Source organism: Choristoneura fumiferana, chromosome 21, assembly GCF_025370935.1.
Source record: "Choristoneura fumiferana chromosome 21, NRCan_CFum_1, whole genome shotgun sequence".
NCBI classification, from domain to species: domain Eukaryota; kingdom Metazoa; phylum Arthropoda; class Insecta; order Lepidoptera; family Tortricidae; genus Choristoneura; species Choristoneura fumiferana.
In genome coordinates this window covers 14,208,041-14,233,531 of record NC_133492.1, presented here as the reverse complement: position 1 = coordinate 14,233,531, position 25,491 = coordinate 14,208,041, and the positions used below count along the sequence as shown (strand labels likewise).

Sequence of the window (25,491 nt, the reverse complement as noted above, 5' to 3'; positions counted from 1 at the left end):
AGTGCTTGTTATAGCCTAAATTGAATAAAGATATTTTGACTTTGACTTTGACTTTGAAAAGGAAAATTCAAAGACTCCATTATTTTTAAAAGTCGCTGAACTAATGTTGTTTAATTTGACGAGGACGATCTATGTTTTAATTTTTTGCTCGTATTACAGGCCACACCCGGTATGTATGTACCGCAGTGTACTATGAGTTGTTAACTACCTTAAAAGTCTACATAGCCGTGATAGTTTTCCTTGCTACATTTACGATGCTTTGTAGAACAATACCCAACAATTTGGGTTTAGACGAGAAAAAAATCACTCGCTATACCTACGTGAACCCTAAAGATTTTTTTTTGTTTTACCACTGTCAGCGTAGTTAACATACAAGACATACATTATACCTACAGCTTCTAGCACTAGCAATTTCTAAGCTAAGCCGTGGACGGACGGACATGGCGAAACTACAAGTGTGCCTAGAAGAAACCCTACGGAACTCTGAAAAGTGATCTAGCTGCTTTTATTTTATAAAACACAAGACAAGACGTACAAAAATTGAGGCATTATTATGCTATTACGTATATTAGATAGGAGAGTGTCACATCAGCAAATATGATTCTACAAGTCCATTTAGGCAATTAGTTAGATTACCCATTTGTCGTTGCATATGCTGTTGCCGGTTCGTCGAGCCGCCCGTCCACAGCTGCGGGCCACGCTTGGCGGGTCCCAGCGCTGAATGCGCCATCTCATCTCATTATGCCAGACCGATGAAAAGCGCACCCCACCGCGAACAAACTGCACTCGATAACTAGGGCAACTTTATTGTTCTACTTCTACTGCACTGTGTTATCTGCTTTAAAGTGATACGACATGACCTATTTTCTGTAGTCTAGATTTTATCCGCGCAAAACTAACAATATCAAAGAAGATTCGTCCGATAATTCACTTACGTAGCTGCCGTTGGGTACAACTAACAAAGGGTCAAAAGGTAGAAACGAAAAAAGGGTTAAGTGAAAATGTTGTTTCAATTCAGGATGTGAAATGGAATCCTTGAAAATGGATCCTTTACGACATATGTCGCCATAAACTGTTGTTTGTTCATTAGGTGGGTATAAGACGCTGTATACAACGTGATATTCACAATAAAACGAAGATTGTTTTCTCACATTATGCTAATTATGAGGTACCTATAAGGTGACAGATACATTCTACTTCGAACTAAACAATGCCGTCGCTATTCTTTAATCCCAGTTCTGAGAGGTGACTGGTGCCCGATGCCAGTACCTACAGCAAAGTCCGGCACGTATGGTAAGCGGAAGTAGAGCGTAGCGGAGGTGACGTCACTTCCCTCCCGCGACCTTCCTCGGCGGATATTAATCATCCCGCCCGACGCCATAATACCTCGCCGAACATTTCGGCTAATTGAAAACCGAACGATGGAACTCTCCACTTACCTACGTCGTCACCAAATACCTAACTAGACAATTTGGGCAACCTTTGATGAGGAAATCAATTTCATGCTCGCCGAGTGAGGTGTTGATAAACAGAGGTTTGTTTACTTCCAGAGCTCAGATTATTAAATACCTACTATCTTGTTATTACGTTTAGGCGCCGATAAAAGTTTATTTGTTAATCATATTCAAAGTTTTTATTTAATCCTTAAATCGTGACTTTGGATGATTATTTTATTTATACCCTGAATCTGACGCGTGTTTACGTTACCTAGTTCTTAACTCTTTTAATACAATGCATCCAAGCCTCTACTGAAATGGCTAGGAATATGCCAGCTGAAGTTGGCACGATATTGTTGACCGAAACGTAACGAAACGAAAGTGTGTTAGCAACCAAAACCGAAACCGAATATTTATATGATATGATATAGGTATCTATACAGTAAGGCCGCTTCCTAGGTAAGCACAAGGTTCCCACTTAGGTACCTACTTGATGCGAACCTATACGAATAAGGAGGTCCGCGCGACGCGGGCGCCGTGATTCAGAGGCCACGTGACTCCAAGGTGAGCCGGCCTGCGTAAAAACATCTCGCGGCCAACAAACATCTACTCAGGTACTCAACGATATTGTGTAGGTAAATAAAATTAATGAATGATCGTCACGAAGATTCGGTTTCCGAGTACCGGATAACGCTGTTTGCAACGTATCATTCGATTCTGAAAACTATTAAGAAGGGGCATGGGCAAACAGGAAATTTTTGCGAAAACACGTGGACGCCAATAAACAAGAACGGCCTCGCTCGACACACATTTTACATTAAATTACACATTTTCCGCCGAATTGTAGATTGTGACTCAATATCCAAAAAACGTCTTAGCCACTCAGCTAATTCGCTGGTCCGATACAAATAAATAACACCAGTTACAGCTAAATAAGCTTACTCAATTAAACATCGATTAAACCAATGCTTCTATGAAATTGTAAATGGCAGCTTTACAAGAATGGTTTTGTTAGATTTTAGTAAACACTCGATACCTGCGTCGCCGCTAAATGCGCAATAGAGGCCAATATTATAAACAGAGGCATTATCGTGACGAATGTGGCAATGGAAATCTTGGAAGTTTCAACGGTTGTTTATTAGAAAGAAGCTGTCGCATATCAATCAAGTGCCCTGCTTCACTCGTAGAGGAATCTTGACAAGTCTCAGACCTACAGCCCTGAATACTTTTATGTCGGCTGTAGATTCTCTCCTTAAGAGGAAGCGAGATGGGCAAGCTGTGCTAGTTTTTTATTATATCTAAGGTTAGAAAGGACTGATCAACTGCTCATGCTACTGGTCCCGTGGTGCTTCTATGGCGAGTGATTATGGCAGGAATTGGTAATTCCACGCAGGTATGATCCAGGCTCGTTTGATCCTGTCATATAGAAAAGGTTTTTTGGAATCTTTTTGTATTTTTTATTTCAATTCCAAATTTTTTGTTACTTTTACAGTCATCCCGTAAAACCTATATCAAAAATACAAACTGAAATATGTCCAATGTCCAGCGGTGGTGTAGCGGTATAGCACACGGCACGGAATGCCGAGGACCTGGGTTCGATTCCCAGCGCTGGTCTGGCAGTTTGTATTTTCGATATAGAAAAGGTATTATCTATTTATTTTTCTTAACACTTTACGCCGAACAACAATCACCGAAGGGAAAACCATTTTTTCACTACTTGTAAAGAAAAGATTACTATAATTACGGATTATTTTTAATGTTCAATTTCCGCCAGACCACAGATCAGTGATGCCATTTGTCTTTTCCAGAAATAGATTTGCTTTTAATTAAAATCACCAAGCTTTAGGGAAATTAGCCTTAAATGTCGCTGAACGCATGGAAAACTGAAAAAAGTCACTAAAATGTATCGAAATAGGTAATGAAATTACTTTGGCGGATAAGGCGCTAAGTTAGCAACGTTGCCGTAGATATCATGGCAGATCTTGATGAGCGGCCCGTCTGGCAGCTTGCACTCTCCGGTAAGCTGTAAAAGCCATCTGAGTCTCACAGCAACAGTCCGTCAGAAAAAATAAAGTAAAAAGTAAAGCCATTCAGCCAGCAATTCTAATCGGCCGTGCCAGTAGAGATTTCGCAGATGAGGCGCCAGCGCCACTCCGGTGCGGGCGACCTTGCTCTTGCGCGCGCGTCTGGTCGCCCCGCCCGCACCCACACACACACGCCTCTTCGCATTGTATATCATCGATTTCTACGAGATCGTCAACTCGACGACATCGTACTAACATTAACATAATGATCCCGCTGCTCCACATATAATCCAGTCTATAAACGACTACATCGAGCACAATTGTCTAATAAGGTCATGCGACCATAATAATATTTTGCTTATTCGATTTAACTATGACATCAGCGGTAGGTATTATACAACATTCTCTAATTATGTATAATTTTATAAATTGCCATAAAATTTGAAGCTCATGATCGGTTATCGGTAAAAACACGACGTCATAATCATCAAAACAAAAGATAATCGTTCAGCTTATTTGACTGATTCCTATTAAAAATTGTCTAGGTTAAAAATACGTCGAAGAAACTATTCGAAATTCTTTTCACTGCGTACAATTCCTGATGCTGTCCCGCCACGTACGAAACGTAACGCGTTGAGCATGCAGCATGAATGCCGTTAAAAATTTCGACAGTGGTAGGTATTCATTTTAGGCAGCGTCAAATTAACGGTAGCGTGATTTGCGAAACCCGTGACAGCCTACAAGACAACACCGTGATTAATAGCGCGTTAAACAATAGCCTTTACACGAGCCGTAGTTTGGCAAATGGCAGCGTTGTTTTAATTAGTGTCGGGTGTCGACAGAGGTGTCGATTAACGTCACTGACTTTCGTTTTCCTTGTACCTGCTTTCCGCAATATCCGCTACAAATGCCATCCGTTTTGCCGCACCGCAGTCGACACGCTCCCGTGATGTCGACACCGAGATCCGATATGAGGAAGACAAGAGGTTTCAATGCTGTTCGACGACAACTGCCTAATTCTAAGTGTAGCAGGTACGGGTCTAAGGTTAAACATGCTTGCCAAGGAAATGCATTGATTTTGAGACTCCCGGGCCGAGCCGCCACATCAGAGCAGAAGGAACTTAGGTTAGATTTAGCTTAGGTTAAATTCTACGCAGTTCGTATAATACGGTTCCATAATTCACAAGTAATTTCAACCTTGGAGTGATTAAGAATTTCAAACATCGTAGCTCTGAGAGTTCCTGCTCATCGATTGATTAATGCCATATCTTGACGCAACTATATAGACGCACGATACGGGCGAGCGTTACACAATTGCAACTTCGTAATCCACATTTTATAGTAGATTGACTTACTTCACGCAATGCATGACTGTTTCTTTACATGAACACGCGATTTAGAGTGCTAGTTGTTTATTCGTTAGTGTAGTCAAGCCGAAAGAGGCGCGCGCCTAATGTTAATGTCAGACGCTCGTGACAATTGGCATTGTTCATATTTTATCAATGTACCCTGATTCGAAAACCATTTCGAGGGATAGGGTTCTTGATCAATTTTGTCCTATTCTGATCCAAAAATACTTAAGGGTACGAATATATAGGCAAAAATATGTTTGACCTTAGTTTGCCCTTCGTATTTTCATTAAGGGATGAATCCCTTTACCTGAAAAGTAAATCCATAAGTATCTAAGTTTATCTATGGTATCTGTCACGCAGGGCCCGTATTACGAAGTGCAAAATTCGAACTTCGTATCTTGCCGTCCCGCTGACCTTTATATTATTTAATACGAGAGTGAGAGGGATGGAACGACACGAACTTCGATTTTCGAATTTCGTAGTACCCCCGCAGGTCGCAGGCAGAAATTGATGTCAGACATAAAAAACAAAACGTACTCTAACAGTTTTCAGCCTAATGAGTAATTAATTGAAAAAAAAATACATTAAAACATAACATTATATTTATGAATGAGAGATGTTATTATGATATGAACCTGAAGAGATTAAGTCTCTACTCGCGCCTATTAAAAGAAAAAGAAAGAAAGAAAGAAAAACATTTATTCGTGACATTTTTACAAATAAAAGAAAAAGAAAAAAGGAAATAAATTTTGTCACGAAATGGTCCCAACTCAACAACTGCCGACGTAGAAAGATCGTTCAGTTCGTTGAAATGGATGTTTAAAGAAAGACGCCGTAGCTTAACTGTACCAAATATACATGAGTTAAAATAAAATTGTATCATATAGTTTGTATACAATTCGCAGAGAGGTAGTTATTCAATAGGCATAATATGATTATTTTCTGACTAACCTATCTGTTTATCTCTGCTCTTTCTCAAAACAATATCCGATTGAATGTGACGTGACACGGACAGTTAGCATCGTTAGCATCTATTGACATTGACAACTAGCTCGTTTTTTTAAAATCTTATTTTACTAGGCCTTTCACTTGGTTTCAGCCGTAATGTGTAATTTATTTATTTATTCTGGAGAATCATTAGCTTAAAAAAAATAAAGATTAAAAATAACAAAAGATACAGAAAGCCAATTACAGGTTCTCACCGGTAATAGCAGTGTAGCTACAAATAATAGCAGAATGCCCGCACAGAGTTCACTTGGGCACAAAGAAAGTAATAATAATACTAATAACATCAACACTTAAGTAATGATGAGTTGACAGTTAAAAACTTATTTAAATTTAATTAACTTATTTAAATTATTTTAATTTAACTAAGTACCTATGTACTACTACTACTACTAAGTTACCTATTAACCCTAAAAAGAGTAGTAAAAAATAGTGATCAATGCCAATTCGCCAGAAAGTTTACATACACACTTCTGAAGCGCTACGTCGATGTAAATTATGTAGATTAATCTTATCTTTATTCATAAATCCACAAATCCACGTGGAACTCGGATTTAATACTTGAAGGTCCTAATTGTTTGAACTATGTATATCGTGATACGCGCTTTGAGTAACATTTGGCAACTCTGTTTACTTGAGTAGGTATCGTACATACTTGTAGCTTAGTGCAATACTTGGTAGTTTATACGTGGTATTCAACGTATTTCAGAGATTACGTGGAATATCTTGAACTTGCAAAGATGAATTTAATGAAGCTTCATATTAGGACTATGAATATACATTGTTTCCCCGACCTCAAGGAATGGTATGTTCTCCGTGAAATACATACTTTATCTTTGATCTCTCCCTAACCAAACGAAACTCGTAACATCCACATAAGCTAATACATTATTCAAACCTTGTGGTTTATTTACTTATTTCGCTTTGAATGAGAATAACTCGTAAACGATAAAATAGATTTATTAATGAAGCCCGTTAATAAGCGTCTCTTCGACATTGAAATTCTTCGCAAGGTTCAGCGCATAAGTACAATTCGACATAAGTTAAAGTTTTTCTACATTTTTTTGTTTACCTACATCAATTGAAGTTGTTACATGTTCCGTGTAGAAGTATTATTATGCATGAGTCAGACGCAGAGTCGCAGGGGACGCCCACACCGTCTCAAGGCAAGAAGCGTGTTTACAAGTAACATTGTCTTTTTTACTGTCCGCGTAACATTGTCGTTTTTACCTGTACATACTCGTATTGCTGTCCAATTGCTTATGTCACGAAAACCATTATGTACCTAACCGAAGGTAATGGCCGCTAGTCCATACTCATATTTTCATATTTTTGTATACTATGTTTTTTCTCAACCTTTTACCAGTAACTTTGTTCGCAAACTTTACCCTCTTGCTTACGATAAAAAAACTTTGTTGAAAGTTGAGTAAGTATACACTATCTATCACAACCGGATCTGCTAAATTTGCCATAAGGTATCACATCACAGCGCAACGGCTTAAGATACTTAAATGCTGGTCTGAGAATAGAGTCAAGCGCCTGGAAATCTTATTAGTATTATTCCTAAAGTTTCGGCACAAGAGTATGAATTAGCCAAAAAAACGCACAATGATCAGCAGTGAGATTTTTTGTGTAGATCTTTATGTACTCTTTATCCGATATCAGCTGTTAGTGAGAACACAAGATATTATGCGCCGTTTCCTTTCCGTGTCGTCAAAGCGTTGTCATTTATATTTCTCGCCGGCTGATATTAGCATGACTGTTCCAGCTGCACGAGGATTATAGATCTGATAAGGCGTGACACAGATACACAGCGGTGCGTGACATAGTAGCGCTACGGCTTTACTTTAATTACACGATAATTTGCATTCGTCGTTTACAACTCGTGCTAACCCTAACTAACGTAGGTGCAATATGTGTTCTATTGTAGTATGAAGGTAACGAAATGAAAATAGATTAAGTATTTAGTATGACGCCTGCGGTGATTTTAAAATAATTAGTTGAGTACCTACGTTTATTAATAAATCGGCTTGGATTTAATAAAAACGTTGGGACTTTTACAATGTTTCGAATTTGGTCGATTTTTCATTCATAATTAAAATCTTACGTTTTAAGCCATCACATCATACACAAGTAAATAGACCGGAACACCACCGCTGAGTTATGATTATGAGTAGTTCACGGCCTCTGTAAGTAATTTTATAGATAACTAGCTTTTGCCCGCGGCTTCGCCCGTGTGGAATTCAGTTATCGCGCGCTGTTCCCTCGGGAACTGTGCATTTTTTCGGGATAAAAAGTAGCCTATGTCACTCTCTGGCCCATAAACTATCTCTATGCCAAAAATCAAGTTAATCCGTCGCTCCGTTTCGATGTGAAAGACGGACAAACATACAAACACACATTTATAATATTACGCATTTATAATATTAGTATGGAGTATGGATTATGTTTTCCACGATTAAAACTAGGTAGAGTACCATAGTATGTAAATTTGTGACATTTAATCTGTCTTAATTAGCCGAAAATAAAAACATCAATCGTTCGATAGTTTGATAATGGATGGATAGTTTGGAATGGTTCCCCGTCCTAACATAAACATTAAAAATTGAAAAAAAAAAATACTTAGTCAAGTTTTCGTGAAAAATCTAAGATAATTCGTGATTGACGTCTGTTATCAGTGATTACTGCATCAAAACATTTAGTATTCGCCGTCGGTATTTACCTAAGATGATCGTGGATCGTGAAGATAAGAGTGATCGCCTCAGCTGTTGGCTATTGATCGGAAGTGGTCCACTGGCAAGGCCCGGCAGCTGCTGCTAGCACGAGCCGATATAGACACTGCACAACACTGCCCAGCGGCAACAACACCCAATAATAATAGCACTCGATGATTCCACCTGTTCGCAGCGCACTCGGCCGCAGGCCGCACCGCAGAATTCAACGCAATAACTGCACTGACCGCATACGATGACGGTGCTAGTTGATAGTTTAAACGCTCGTTCACATCAGATGCCCGGCGTAAATCAAACAAATAAGGAGCGTCGCAGAGGATGCGTGCAGTCGCGTGGCCAGCGCGGGCTGTACTGACGTAGCAGTAGCTTGACGTAGGCAGGGCTGGGGCGCTGGGCGGGCTGCGGAGTGGGCGCCGGCCGCTACGCTACGACCCGCTCTACAACGGAGCTACGACTACAGTTTTCTTCACCTATACGCTTGTTTGATAAACTATGTGATACCGAACCGGCAACAGTTTCCCGGTGCTACCGACAAAATTTAAATTAGATCCGAACACTTCAAATCAAATCGGCGCCTCAGTATATAACCTGAATTCGCTAAGCTTTCCTTGATCTTTATCAAACGATTATGAATATTCATGGAAGTTAAATCTCGCACGAAATTCGTTCAATGGAATTCTACCTTTTCAGAGCGACATCGCGGCCTGGGCTTTAATCGACGGAAGTAAATAATAATTGTACTGCAATTAAAATGCAACGCAGCATACGGCAAATGCCATAATTTTATGAAAATGAAAAATCCCCGTAAAATGGTATTGTGTTTATCAACATGCCGATTGTTGTTTTAAAGCTGTAACGACTTGCTACAAAACAGATCGCTATTCATCTGTGCGTCAGTTCATCAGGACTGAAAATTTAAAATTTTGTTTGAATTTGTGACCGAAAATTAATTAGAGGTGGGCAGAATGGCATTATGGACAGACCCGAGCAAGTTATTCAGTTACAGCGAGTTGAGAACTCTACAGCAACTTGCAAACTCGAGCGGTTGTTCGCGTAATATTATGCCTTGCAAAAACTGCATCGCCGGCAGCAACTTGAAGTAGAGTTCTTTGGCGGCTCTGGGATCCATATTACGGACTCCTCAAATCAAACGAACCAATTATATTCACTTTAACCTCGTAAGTCCTAGTGTTTTTTATAAAATATGAATCATTTGTAAAAATAACTGCCGAATGTGCTAGGTGGACTACAAGGGTGACTTTAAATTTATTGTATAGGTAACTAAATAATTTCCAAAATCACAAAACTTCTCGTCTCGGTCTCTAGAACTATCTATGTATGGTAAAAACAATCAGACTAAGAGATTTACGACGTTAATGGCTATGTTTTTTTATTTAGTTTTCAGAAATTCAAATATGTAATTTAAAGAAGATTTTATCTTCGCAGCGTAGCTAGTGTAAGTTCTTGACACATTACTAGTTGTGTCCCTGCCCGTTAATAATCCGAGGTTATCTTCAAAAACTCCATTAACCTATGCATCTATTAAAGCTGTTCGACGTAACTACATAAGTAAGCGCGTGTGAGGAATAGGTGGAGCAATAAGATAATTTCGATTTGCTAGCCTCGCTCCGCTCAGCGCAGCTTTTTCTAGAGATGGATTTCTTCTTCGCATACCGTTTAACCCAGCGCTTAGTCTTGGCGGATACGCAACCTTATCCATACATATATAATTAATAAAAATTCAGCTATACAGAAGAACCTTAACCCTTCGTTCAGACAGTTATAAAAACAGATCAGTCACGTTTAATTGAACGAACGAGTGTAAATCAAACTGACCACAAATGATCCACGAAAAACAAGGCAAACAAATAATTCTTATTTCTCACTATTATTTATCTAGGTAGAAACAAATAATTCGTATTTCTCACTATTATTTATCTTGGAAATAAACATGTAGATATATTCTTCGTATTGTCTACCTCATGTGTACCCAAAAGCCGTCAGAAACCTTTTGGTGATGCGACGAGTCATAAAACTGCAATACACGGGGGATTAGCTCTATAGCATCGTCGTAAAACAAAACGGAGCACGACTTTATTTACAGTGTCCTTAAAATACGTAAGTACATATACAACAGCCAAATTGAGTTTGAATGTAAACCGGGAAGGCAAGAATCCCTGTAGATTAAAACGGGCTTAGAAAAGGGAAATGAGCTGCCGTTATTGAAAACAATGCGCTGATTAATTAGTTCAAGTATAAATTGCTTAACAGGGTCTCTTACATTAAGACCAAATTAAATGAATTATTTTTTATGGCGGGTTTACCTTACGCAATCTTGCACAACCTACGGAAATTCTCGAAAGCATTACGATATTACAACCTCTATTTAACATGTTATGTTTATGTTTCATGAATATGGATTTTCCCAGGCTCGCTTCAGTTATGAGGGGACCCATACCCATCAAAAACAGAATAAGTATTTGAATTCCATATTCCGTATATAGTGGACCGCCAAAAGAAGTAACAAGTCCATTCTGGATCAACTCCGTATAAAAAACAAAAATTCTACAATGTGGCCAAAGGATTCCTGGGTATTTTGGTCACATTGCCCGCTGGTAATCGAATCTTGACTAGTTAATTGCGTTGAAACATAAAAGACTTCGTGGATCTTCGTGCTAGATCACTTAAGACCGAAACCGCTCTTAAGGGTTTAGCACAGGAAAAATGGCATAAATTTTGGCGGCAAAATATGTACATCAACGAAACTTTGTTTATAACTTTTATCTTGGCATTAGAAATGAGGATCTGCCGAGTCCTACCAAAATTTAGACGTCCTACCCTCTCCCAGGGGGTATGAAAGAAAGAAAGAAAAGGAAGAAAAACATTTATTCATGTATGGGCAGGGGCCTACGTTTAACAAATGCAAATTTTACAAACTAGGTAAGTGATGTGTCATTTTCGATGTAATTTATTGCGCTGTATCGAATGAGACTATACCCATACTCATAGGATCAATATTTTGCGAGATATGAAGGGTTTTTGTTGAAAACATAGAACAGTCTAAAAATCACTTACCAACAATAGTTTCTTAAGATGTGGATGTGACGGTAATACTGTTTGCTCTCAGTGATCCTGAGAAGCCTATATTGTTGCTTAAATCCAAAATTGGTCGAGTTAAAATAAAAATATTTTGTTTTCTATGTTTTCAACAAACACCCTTCATATTTCGCAAAATATTGATCCTACGAGTATGGGTATGGTCTCATTTGATTCAGCGCACAAAAATACATAGAAAATGACATCTCACTTTCAGGGGTATGGGCAGGGGGGGGGGGGATTAAACTATGTTACCCAAAATATTGATCCTATGGGTATGGGATAGTCCCATTCGATTCAGCGCAAAAAAATACATCGAAAATGACACCTCAATATCCCAGTTTGTAAAATTTGCATTTGTTAAACGTTGGCCCCTGCCCATACCCCCTGGGAGAGGGTAGGACGTCTAAATTTTGGTAGGACTCGGCTGATCCTTATTTCTAGTGCCAAGTTAAAAGTTATAAATAAAGTTTTATTGATGTACATATTTTGCCTGTGCTAGTTCTCCTTTATCATCTGCACTGCACAAGCTGAACACCGGGTCTACTTTGTGACCGGGTGAAATGAAAGCAACTCATGCATAAAGCCTTGAGATGTTATCATAGACAAAAAGTTTAGCAATAAAGGTACAATGTATATTTGTAAAATGTATGTTTTGACAGTTATTAAAGAAGAGAATTAAGAAGAGATATTTGAATTATATTTATTATAACACTAGCTTTTGCCCGCGACTTCGTCCGGTGGAATAGTAACTTTGGAAAGTATTTAATTTATTTAGGTACCTATTCTGCCAATAATAGCACATAGAAACTTTACGGTTTACTGAAAATAACGTATTTTAATACATTGCTTTATATCTAAACTAATTTTTTTTGTTCTTCCATTATTTGGTAAAACATAAGTATTCTACCCTGCCAACACAAAAGGACTAATTCTTCATAGTGAGCGAGTTCTTGACATCTTACGTCTTGTATGTATTGTAAATTAGGAGGGTAGGATTATAATTAAGACGGCATTCTTACTAAGCATTGCTTACACATATTTCTATACTTATAGTAAATTTGTTTGGAATTCCTTACGAACTTTCATCCCCATATTTTCAAGTACGTATGAAAAATGTCGAAATTTGAAAAGACCCGGAACAAATGTTTTTTAGGGTTTCGTACCTCAAAAGGAAAAAAATGGAACTCTTATAGGATGACTTTGCTGTCCGTCCGTCCGTCTGTCTGTCAAGACCCTTTATCCCGTAAACGTGCGGAGTATTTATCGAGTTGAAATTAAAACCCTAAACTCAAAAAAGTTATAGGGTACTTTCGGCTGTCCTAGAAACTTGAAAATTTTTATAAAGGAAGCTCTTATAGCAAATTTTTTTCCCTTTATAGCAAAATAAGTAAGAAAAATCTGAAAATCATAATTTGTCATGTCTGACTGTCTATGTTAATAAGCCATGTAAAATGACCCCACATTGCGTACATTTTGCTTATGAGCTTGGCTCTGCTAACACTTGATATTCATAAATACCTATGCACGGAACCCTTGACGCGCGAGTTCGAGTCGATTTTAACCGGTTTTAAGAAGAAGAATTAAAAAAAAACGCTCGAACAATTATTTATCTCTTATCACGTGCCCAAATACCAAGTTTCATAAAGAAACATCGATTTATCTTCGATAATGACGACCTTCCATATGAGCTTTCATCCCCTATTTCATCCCCTCACAGGTCGAATTTTCAAAAAAGCTAAAACACATACCGACTTATTTCTTATTAAGTGCCTAAATGCCAAGTTTCATGATTTTATTTCCAACAGCGACGAACTTCCACCATATAAACTTTCACCCCCTATCTCAACCCCTTAAAGCCTTTTTCGCAATAAAAGATAGCCTATGTTCTTTCCCATGGTCTATTCTATCTCTGTACCAAATTTCATCCAAATCGGTTCAGCGGTTTTTGCGTGAAAGCGTAACAGACAGACAGACAGACAGACAGACAGACAGAGTTACTTTCGCATTTATAATATTAATATAAGTATGGATATGGCAACTATTTCAAACAATACAGGGTTAGGATTGAGATAAGGGTTAGTTTCACTGTATAGCCCTATAAAAGTTTTTATCTGAATTTTTGATTCAAAGTCCAAGAACATTGAACATTGTAACATTTATTTGTCAACAGGCATGTTCAGTCAAATTAACTCAACCATCTGCTAAAATACTTATTCCGGAACAATTTGAAGACATAATAGGTTAATTTGAAGAGATAGGGTAATTCAAAACATAGTTAAAATGTTGAATTCGTTACAGTTTTCATGGCTGAATTAAGTGTGGCTATTCCATTCAACAATGTTATGTTGATTGCACAAAGACACGGCAGAGCCCGAGCTAAACCTCGTCTCGTGAATTCAAATTCAAACTGCAGGAAGTTGGGCGTTTCACTCGGTAGCGACTAGCGAATAATCCGCCAAATTGTAAAACATGAGAAAAGCACAAGCAAGCTCATGTGTTACCCACTTTAATGCTCCATTTTGTATTTTTTACTTCGCACCTCAGTGAGTAAACATTTTTATTGATTATCAGCTGCACGACTACGTTCGCGTGGACTTAGATTTATCTCAGCCAGTTATGAATGCAGAAATCGGTTCCTAAGTGGGTATGTACCTAGAGCAGTTTACAAAAGATACCTGCGTCAAAATTTAATTAACACTTATTATTCCTGAGATTAGCGGGAAAAACGCACATACAAACAAATAAACAGACAAACCGACAATAATTCTAAAAGTCATTGTTTTGGGTTCTATTGCGCTAATAAGTACCCCTATTAACCGTAATTCTATTCTCAAATCCCTACTTTAATATTATAAATGGGAAGGTAACACTGTCTGTCTGTCTGTTACGCTTTCACGTCTAAACCACTGAACCGATTTTGATGAAATTTGGTATACAGGTAGTTCGAACCCCAAGGATTAACATAGATACCTTTTATTCCGGTAGAGGGCGCCACCGCGCGATAACCTAGATCCACGCAGACGAAGTTGCGGGCATAAGCTAGTATTTCTATATACAGTTATAGACCGGTTACAGGTCACAGTTAACTTTTCTAGCTAGTTACGTAAGGTCAACATTACGAAAGTACAAAATTGCTTTATCTTTATCTCAGCTCTCGTTCAATAGTCTCAAAGAACTAAATGAAACATTTATAAGTCTGCAATAGAATTCAAATAAAATGTTATCCGGCACCAATAAGATTTTCCATCGAGGCCAGCATCTGACCCGGTTAAGAATTGCGCCAACTTTAAATTTCCCCAGTTCCTGCGTCAACCCTGATGCAACTGCCACCGACTTCAAGATAACGGGGTTCTTTTTGACCTTAACCTAAAAAACTTTAAGCGTTCTAATAAACTAAGTGAAGGGTCCACGGAAATAACATGCCTTGTCACCTTTTTTTAAAATTGAGATTTTAATCTCAAAATGTAGAGCTCACAAAGTAGGTACCATGACTTACGACTGAATTAAATAATCGGAAACAATATAAAATCTTTTTTTTTCTTTTATATAAATGGTAACCATAGTAATTGTTCGTGATTTTTCATGTCTAGTAATTAACAGTAAACATAATCAAGTGTGATTCGCACTCGCACCTACTGAGAGCTTTGTAGGTGCAAATTTGAAAGCCAGCAAAAAATACGAGAGTACCGTAAAACCTAGGACGTAGGGACAGTCAGCAACGAAACTTGTCGAACAAAATAACGAATCGATTGGCACCTTATTTATTAAAATCGGACGAGTAGTCTTGATGCTACGGTGGAACATACGTAAATACATAGACTGCTAAAATCATTACTCTTCCTTTGGCTTTGCCGTAGTCGAGTGATAACATTACAAAAGATACTAGACACATGAATTGTGCATAAGTTACTGAACATAGTTGCAAACAAAATTCAATTTACATTATAAATTTCCAAAAGTAGCTACAGTATACAGTATATTTCCAAAAGTGGCCGGACATTATATTTCCAAAAGTTGCTGGACAGTATATTTTCAAAAGTGGCCGGACAGTCGACTTCCAAAAGTGGCTGGACAGTAAACTTCCAAAAGTTGCTGGACAGTATATTTCCAAAAGTGGCCGGACAGTCGACTTCCAAAAGTGGCAGGACCTGGCTGGGCAGTAAACTTCCAAAAGTTGCTGGACAGTATATTTCCAAAAGTGGCCGGACAGTCGACTTCCAAAAGTGGCTGGACCTGGCTGGACAGTAAACTTCCAAAAGTTGCTGGACAGTATATTTCCAAAAGTGGCCGGACAGTCGACTTCCAAAAGTGGCTGGACCTGGCTGGACAGTAGGTAAACTTCCAAAAGTTGCTAGACAGTATATTTCCAAAAGTGGCTGGACAGTAGACTTCCAAAAGTTGCTGGACGTAGTATCGTCTAAAAGTGATTTGTTAGATCATGACCGGACCATTTTTCGAATTTAGATTGATGACAATCACCGAAAAAAGTACAGCAATGTCATATAATACATTTGTCTCTTTCATTTTGGTCGTGACAATACCAACACGTCTTAATTAGAGTAAAGGTGGATCTCCCCCAGTTTATGTCGATTAAAGTATTTTTTTATCATTCCAAACATAATGTGTTGCGTTGCGGTTTGCGGTAAAGGCGTGACGCGTAGTTGCACGGCTATGAAACCTGGTCCGCTCTTGACCCGCAAGGTTGCTGCCATCTATCGGAAACCTAATTTCTCTTTGAACGCGTCCCCACGAACCCCGAAACGAACCATACGAATTACAGAGACTCTCAATAGATGGCGTATTTAATACAATTTATGAGCCACTTGTTGCAGAAAGTTACTCCCACATTGTATCTGACATCATCTGTGCAAAGAATGGGCATTTGATTTTACAGATCTATTGAATAATGTTTTTCCATCGTATTTTGTCGGAAAAGTTCGTATTTATCTTGCTTTCTGAACAAGCTGACTGAAGTTTACTGGAGCTAATTGAAGCAAGATAAATACGAACTTATCCGACAAAATACGATGGAAAAACATTATTCAATAGATCTGTAGCTATATATTTTCCCATGTATAGTTAGTTAAGCACAAGTTGTCCGCGTTAATCCTCATAACATTTAATGGGAATAATATAGTTTCTTCTTATTTATCAAACCGGTCGATCTAATTGGTTCAACCAAATTATGAAGAAACCCAAAAACAAAATAACAGTGATAGAAATTAACATAATATCTATCAACTTATGCAGATGCAGAATCCCCATTCTATTTAGTTTTTTGCAGTCTAAACTTATATTAGGGCCACATAAAGTAGTTCCATGGGCAATCAGAAAATTCAATGCTACCAAACAATATTTATTTAAATTGTACATTTATGAAGGTCGATAACTTCACATACAAGCGGAAACAGGAAAGAGGGTACATTCAGGAAACGCAGGAAGTTAAGAGGTTTTTCTTAGGATCAGGAGAGGTCGGTATCTGAAACGCTGAAAAAAGAAAATTGGATTTATGGTAACTTCTTGCTTGATACTTTTGAGTTTTGTGAGCATAAAACCAGCGGAATAGTTTTTAATACGTCATGTTAAAATCTGATGTAGGTACGATGTATTTAAATTCGACGTATATATATACTACTCATACAAAATTACAGCTTTCTAGAACTAACACACCTACACTTGTGTGTGCACCGATTAATGCGGCGGAATTTAGACCGTGATTTGATTACCTTTAATATGCTCCTGATATTTTGATGCATATACTAGGGTCAGATCATCGGTAAACTGAAGAAATTGTGGGTGGGTGACAATGAAAGGGAAACTAAGGCTACATACGCACTATGCGGCTAACCGTGTGCGGCTTAAGCGCCATCTCATTCTCAAACGGGATAAAAACTATTCTATGTCCTTCTCCGGGACTCAAACTATCTGTATAGCGAAATTTATCTAAATCGATTCAGCGGTTTAGACGTGATTGAGTAACAAACATCCAAACGTCTCCAGAACCTTTCACATTTATAATATTAGTAGGATAAAGTAAAATATAGGCACTGACCTTGAGCATGGTGAGTATTTTCTGGGACAGCTCGTAGTCAAAGTTGGTGTACTTGGAGTCAGTCATGTCGTAGACGAACACGAGCCCCGCGCGCTGCGTCTCCGCGCTCTGTAGCGCCGCGTCCAGTTGGTACACCACGCCCTGTACACCAGGGATAGAACATTTACGAGTACATATCAGAGAAATGAGAGACCTAACTAACCTTTGATTGACAAACTTTTCAAAGCAGTTACATAAAAAAATTCGGCAACATAGCATTCGTTTGTGGTTTATCTGTCACTTAGATTATTATAAATGTCTGGCCGTCGCCAGGTCGCCAGACAGAAAAAACGTAAGGGGAAGTCTATGAGCGTGAGGTGATTTTGTGTAGATCCCCAAATATTAAAGATAGATTTTTCCAAATACCTTTACTTAGGGCTACTATGCTGCTTTATAGTGTAGGAATTTGAAATATTTTGATGGAGAAACATGATTTACTCAAATTTAACCTAGTTTTCTTGTAATTCGATATTATTTCTATATGGCCTCTGAATCGGAATCGGAATCTTTCATTTGATTGAGATTGCGAGCGTCAGACAGAAACGTTAGGCGATACGGCCTCGGGTCGGAACGGGTGGTCTCGGAATAGCGGTTACCGAATAATATTCTCACTGTATAGTGTATATTGATCAGTTCGATCGATTTGTAGCATGGGTCAGATAAGAGTGGCTAGTCGCGTCGGATCAAAAAAATCAGCGAAAGTGGGTGTAGCGAGGTCCAGCGCCATCAGTCACCGAATAGATTAATTGCTAATATTGCTATGGTACATGAACATGAGTAGCTCGTTCATGGACCAAAGTATCTGAACCCTGATGCAGAAACAACTACTAACCTCTTTTTCAGACTTCGGTCGGTAGGCGTTTAGAGTAGGCTTAGGCTCATAGGCGTGCATTATTGGGTCAATTTCATGGTAGGCAACGACTTGAGCTGGGGGGCTGGGGGGCTGGGGGGGCTGGCGGCGCGCAGATGCGGCGTGAGCTTGCGCTGCCGCCCCTATTGATCTAATGCACTCCACGTTACGAGTATTACGTTGGACATGAAATTAGATTACTAATGCGATGGTAAAAAAAAGACACGAAAATGGAAGAGGATAAAACCTAGTAAGACCATAAATAATATTGTCGAGTGATCCTAGATCAGACTAGAGCAGGCTTGACGTGACAGTGAATGTCTTTCTCTCAAGCAATATTCATATGTGCCGTATAGATTACCATTACATAGTTAGATAACCATGAATCTATTCAAAAAATGTTTTTGACTTCTCATGCTCGTAAAGTTCGTGTTTATGCTGGATCTAGGCGACATAAGATTACTTTTTATGCTCTAGTGCATAAAGTAAAATCTTCGTCTAAGACCAAGGTAATAAGTCAGGTTTCAACAGCGGCAAACGCAAAAAAAGTTTCTACATATTTTTTAAATAATTTTTAATTTATATAATAATAAAAAATAAAAATCAATCAAAATAAATGAATAAAACTAGAAAAAATATAATTATATGGTAATTCGTGCGAAATACAAGGTACATAGTAAATGAACAATTGTTTCCACTGTTGCTATTTCATTTTCTGGCAATCGAAGTGAAACTTGTGCATTAAACCCATTTTCCCCTCGACGTGTCTATCCACCCTCGGCGTGCCGGCGTGGGTGGCTATATGAACGTCTTGGGTAAAATGTCTTGTTGTACAATCTGCTATTGTTTGATAACTTTTTGTATAGAAATAGGAATCTCCGAGCATTTTTTTGTTGTAGTTTTCAGATTTCATTTCTTCTTGGTGGGCGTTTTCACAAAAACGTGTACCTTTTCTTTCAAAAAGAATTTTATTTTTTCATACTTACAAATTTTATGAGTCCGTTTTGTGACGCCCAATATCGAGTGTATGAAAAAAACGTCACAAAACTGACATTTTTGATTGGGGCATTTTTGAAACCATAGGAATCGATTGCGTTTTCGATTCTGAGCAGGAAAAACCATATTTTTTCCAAAATATAAAAAATGGGTACACTTTTTTGTGAAAATGCCCTGGCACAAACGAAAAAATAATTAATATTTAATTACCTATATTATTTGCAGCGAGCGATATTGCACAAAAATAACTCAAAGTGATACGAGTTTCGGATCTATTAGTATTACATGATGTCTGTACTTATGTGTGTCTTATTAATATCTTTTTTTTTTTTTAAAAAAGATACAGAGACACGATACCAGGCCAGCATACCTGCAATGTGATCTGATGCGTGGTGAGGGCTGGGAAGTGTTTGTTGGCCGTGAACACCGCAATCGCCGCGCCTGTCGCATCCCGTGATGGCTGCAAAAAGGAAAATCACTATAAAGAAACGTATTCCATATATACATATTCATATTCAGTGATTTTAAAACAGCAAGCAAGGGTTCAAATTTGAGTATTTAAAGTATTTATGTAAAATCCAAATCCATCCAAATCTTTTCGCTTAGTATGAATTTCCGCGAGTGTCAGGGAAAAAACCCAGGCTGTCCCTCTACGAATGTCATTCCATCAGTGCGCCTGTTTGTTCTCAGTTAGGTAAGGTAATAAGTTTCACGACCGTGAATTTACCTTGTAGGTATTGTGATGTTTATTCATGTACCCACTCTTGAATGCCGGTTTATATGAAAAGTTATTTATTATGTATCTAGCTTAGTCGTCTAGTATTCTAGATCAGGTACCCAGTATTTTTTTTAATGTGTAAATTGTAGCATTATGTCGGCGTGTCTTAAATCATGTCAGACTGCCATTTTTAGTTACATTCAGTAGGTACCATTTACGTATACTACCGGTCAGTAGTATATCCAATATTATGGTCACATAGCCCACAGGTAAACCCCAGAGTGGGCCGGATAAAGAAAGTCGATACCTTGCCGGGCCGTTTATTAATGTAACTTAAACATCGCCACCACTAGCGAAACCCGAAATCAAGTCTCCTTTAATGCTTTTACAATATATGATCCCAGTCTACCGGCATCCAACTACCAAGGTGTAACTACCAACTCGTCCATCGGCAGTGGGGTCTATGACCCTTGTACCCTAAGGTTCAATCTACCATCAATCAGATGCTTTAATTCGAGTCTGAGGTTCCCATGCTTAGTAGGTATTGTTAGTTACTAGGTACATAACAAATTCGATACCCGCAGCTTATTAGCAGTCACTGAATACATTTTCGAGTGACAACTTCCAAAGAGAACAGATTCATTGCGTGTCAACCATACTGGAGATTGTATGGAGCGATGGAAAACTAGTACAACTTCAGTTACAACACTGAAAAACGATGTGGTCTTGACTAGCCCAAAGATGGACAACCACGAGAGTTCGAATTTTTTTATTAAGCTAGCGAACGATAACAATTAAGCTAAGCTCGTGTTAACTCACCAGTATAGTAAATTTTCCGGTCTCCAGCTCCGTCTTGAGCGGGTCCTCGAAAGGTTGGAACTTGTTGAGCCCCTCGCGGCGGCGCGTGGCCTCGTGCTGCCGCCACAGCGCGTGCGCGCGCGCCACGTCGAACTTGCGCGCCAGCAGGAACTTGATCGCCGTCGCGCGCGACACGCACACCGCGCCCGACTCGCTGAGAGCATCTAGGAAGGCTTTCGTCGCCTGCAAACAAGAAAAGTAAAGGTCAGTTATGGCGTGCATTGACGGTAGGCAGCGCACCCTGCTGCGGGAGGGTGGCGTGCTGCTGCAGGCGCAAACTACCAGCTGCCTAAACTGGAATTGACCCACTGTAAGCCAATGATGATCAGTATCCTCTTTTTCATAAGCGCACTCAGGGCTTCGAAAGACCGATATTAGCTTGACAAATTAATAAAAAAAATTTTTTTTTTTTATTAAAGTAACAACGGGGCCCGAAACTTGTTGGTGCCTACTGCCTAAGATGGCTCTAAATGATTTTAAACCGACTTCAAAAAAGGAGGAGGTTATCAATTCGGTTTTTTTTATGTTTGTTACCTCAGAACTCCGTCATTTATGAACCGTCCGAAATGTCTTCAATTAGATTGGTTTTTTGGAGTCTTTTTGTATTTTTATTGTAACTCCAAATTTGTTACTTTTACGGGTATCCCGTGAAACCATATCGAAAATACAAACTGAGACATGGATGCACAGAAAAACCAGAAAAAGAGACCAGCGCTGGGAATCGAACCCAGGTCCTCAGCAATCCGTGCTGCGTGCTATAACCCCTGCACCACCGCTGGACAGGAATTGGTTGGTTGGTTTTGGCTGGAGGTTGGTTGGTTTTGGCTTTAGGTGATAATTAGGGATTTGGTGATTCAATTTAGGTGATAATTAGGGATCTACTATTTTAGGAACAAATATTATTTATTAGGTCACCAAAAATGTATTTATTAGGTGATCAATAAAATCATACCAAAAAAAATGACAGTGACAGTCGGCCTCCTACTAAATTAAGCGAGCTTTACTGTGAGCAGTACAGTAGGAACTTACTTTTACAACCATGAAGGATGAAATAATGTCCTCCAAAAGTTTTGGACCGAAATACTACGTACAACAGCACCAATATCTGATACACCAAAGCGTGCATAAATATCTGATATGGCTCTATTTCTAGAGTCGGTCGGTACATGTCAGAAACTTTTGCACGCTCCGCTGTGGCACATATTAATGCAGTTGACTATACGTTAATTCAATAAAAAAATGAACAGATAGATAACCAACTCGCCGTACGGTGTATAGATAGTCAGTACAGTTTATTTATTTATCTTAATTGAACTTGGAGCAATTGGTACAAGCAAATGTTCCTCCTGCAGTTATCAGGAAACTTCATATTTGGTAAAACAATTTCGCCTAAAACGTTGAAGTTCCCACGAACTTCCCTGCGCATTACCGCTGCTGCCTTGCTGCTGCCGTAGAAGACAGTTACTTAGATGGTAATTTCTGCTGTATTTTCGGACCTATTTTAATGAATTATCTATCACTCGACGGGCATGCCTTACAAACTAAAAAACATCAAAAATATTCTTAAAACAATACGATCGTGATTTGGAAGTTCTCTGCAGTTTTAGGGAGTACAATTCAACCTGAGTATTTGCAGCGTCAAAAACTTAAAAGTTCTTAAACAGTTCACCATCACATGAACCTATTTCCGCCTATTTGTTTACCTTTTAATTTTCTTTCTGTGTACCTGCTTTTTGTATCGCTTACTATTAAGAGTCATTGTATTGTATGAGCGTAGCTTTATCTATAAAATTAAAAGTCCTGACCTGACTGACTGACTGATATATCAACGCACACACAGCCCAAACCGCTGAACCCAAAGGCTTGAAATTTGGCATACATATACCTTAAGTGACATAGAGATACGCTAAGAAGGAATATTTCAAAATTCCCACGGGATAGGGAATAAAAGGGATTTACATTTTCACTTTAAAATATGGTATACTAAATCCCTCTAATAATGCACTATTACTTAATATAACAGACGTTTTGTAATTTTGCGGTTATATGTGTATCCGAACGTTTGTTTGTTTCTTTTTAGGCCTACAGAATTTAAAAACCGAGCTTAGTATCGATTTGATCCTCTCTCGCTTTTTTCATATTGAAGTGAAAGTGACAGATCTAAGTCAAGTTCAAATATTTGGAATTCAGTGAGTGGACCCAGCACCCATGTCCTCGGAATTTAAAAAAATAATAATTAAAAAGCTACTTTGTCTCACGGAGTGAGCAAAATATTTTGCTCACTAATTTTTCATAGCAAAACCTGCCTGTTTGAGCTGCTGAGGTGAAAAGAGGATTTTATATACCAACTGAATCAGAAAACGCACAAGCTGAACTAATAAAACTAGGGACTGGAGATTTGGCATTTGGTAAATCTGGTAGCAATACAATAATTTAGCAGAGACATCCTACTCATCCTGGCCAGGATCGTTCCCGTAGAATGGAACTCCTTAAAAGTTGATGGCGCACACAAAAGACTACATGATTGTCTGTCAAATTTCAATGACAATGCGTTTATATGATACACACTACCTGATGCTGCAGCCGTCGTCGTCGTCTCGTCGTCTGCTGAAGACGGAACTCCTCAAGGGCTGATAGCACAGATACGAAATTTTACATGTACGTTCAACAAACTGACACAATTGGTTCTCTATCGTTTGCCCGAATTTCATCTGCCGAATGTATCGTTTTCTAGAATTTTCATTTGCCAATTTATTTCTGAAATAGTAATTTCTTCAGAGTTGATATTAAACTAACCTAACCTAACCTACTGCGTACTATTTGATGGCATATAGAAAAATCCTGAAAACAGCACGGTTCTATATATTTTATGGCAAGTGAAATTCGGGCAAATGAAATTCGGGCAATTACTTTGCTCACCAACAAAGTTTTCAAAAACAAGTTATAACTTAAATATGCTCTAAAAAAACGAAAATAAACATTAAATACCTACGCCAAACCAATCAACTCATTACGAACACAATTTATGTATAATTAATTACCTAACCCTACCTGAACAGTACCATGATTGGCTGACTGACAGACAACGCATAGCCAAAACTATTGGTGCTAGAGACGTGAAATTTGGCATAGATGGACCTAAAGTAATACAGAGGTGCACTAGGGAAAGATTTTAGAAAATCCCATGGAATAGGAAAATATCTCTGACCTAAATAATTCTTTTACTAATAGAAAGCTACACTATCCCCGATTGACATAGACTACTTTTAATTAAAATAAATGCAAAGTTTTCCGCAGTTAATTCAATTACGGGGGCAGATTTTCAAAATTCTTTCAATTATACAAAGCTACAATGTCGACAATTAAGAGTATAATAACCTAACCATATTTTTTTTATTTTTAATAAAAATCTTTTTTTGCTGACAAGTACATTGCTCGTTTTCAAACCAGTCGAATAAAAAAAAATTACACCCAAACTACATTAGCATACCAAATTTCAAGTCGATGCTATTAACCGTTGAAGAGTTCCGTCCTGCGGAGACGATCCAGACTGGACTTCTAGGATGTCACTACTAGATTATTGTATTGTCATTTCATTGTCACGCGATTTACATAAATATTCCAAATTTCAAGTCAATTTTACTGCTGGAAGTTGGTCAAATTTTACTTGCAAGATTTGATTACAGACAGACAGACAGACAACGGGACAGGTGAAACTAAATAAAAGCTTGTAAAAATAGACCATAACAGTAAATAATGTCCCGCGAGAACTTTACAATTTCTCGGATATAATTCTATATCGTGTATGAAGTCGCGGGCAAAAGAAAAGGCGTTAGTTAGTACTTACTTTTAACGTTTTCTAAAAGTCCACCCCTGAATCAGCGAAACAGGGTTCCAAAGTTGGGTACGAATTATGATTAATTACGTATGTAGGTTGATTTTTGAATTCCAAAATATGCACCATCGTAGGTAGATTCTTTCACGATGGCGCGTGCCGTGGTTCTTATTACAATGATTAAGGCTAATTTTGCTAAAATCACGCGTCTTCGTGGATGGCACTAGGTATAATCCTCCAAAAAATCAATCAAAACATGAAAAAAATATCGCAGAGTAAATGTATGGCCACTCGGTTGTGGAACTCCCTACTGATAGACTTGAGGCGCGCAAAGTCCTTGCCTATCTTCAAGTCTATGCTTAGAGAGCACTATCTATCATCTTGCGTATGAATGTTATAGTTAGCTTATTTATATGTTGTTATGGTATCTATTTACCATCTATCTGTTTAGATTTGTTGTGTATGTGTATTGTATGTGTCAGTTTTATGTATTCT

General features: G+C 38.4%; 1 protein-coding gene across 1 annotated transcript in view; it reads right to left on the bottom strand.

Annotated features, from left to right (window-relative positions):
• Positions 1-25,491, bottom strand: part of LOC141439537 (tyrosine-protein phosphatase non-receptor type 9-like) — a 68,230-nt gene that overhangs the window by 33,097 nt on the left and 9,642 nt on the right. Inside the window, 3 exon segments of the mRNA XM_074103826.1 lie at positions 17,701-17,841; positions 19,956-20,045; positions 21,123-21,344. Of these exon segments, the coding sequence (XP_073959927.1) occupies positions 17,701-17,841; positions 19,956-20,045; positions 21,123-21,344 (453 nt within the window).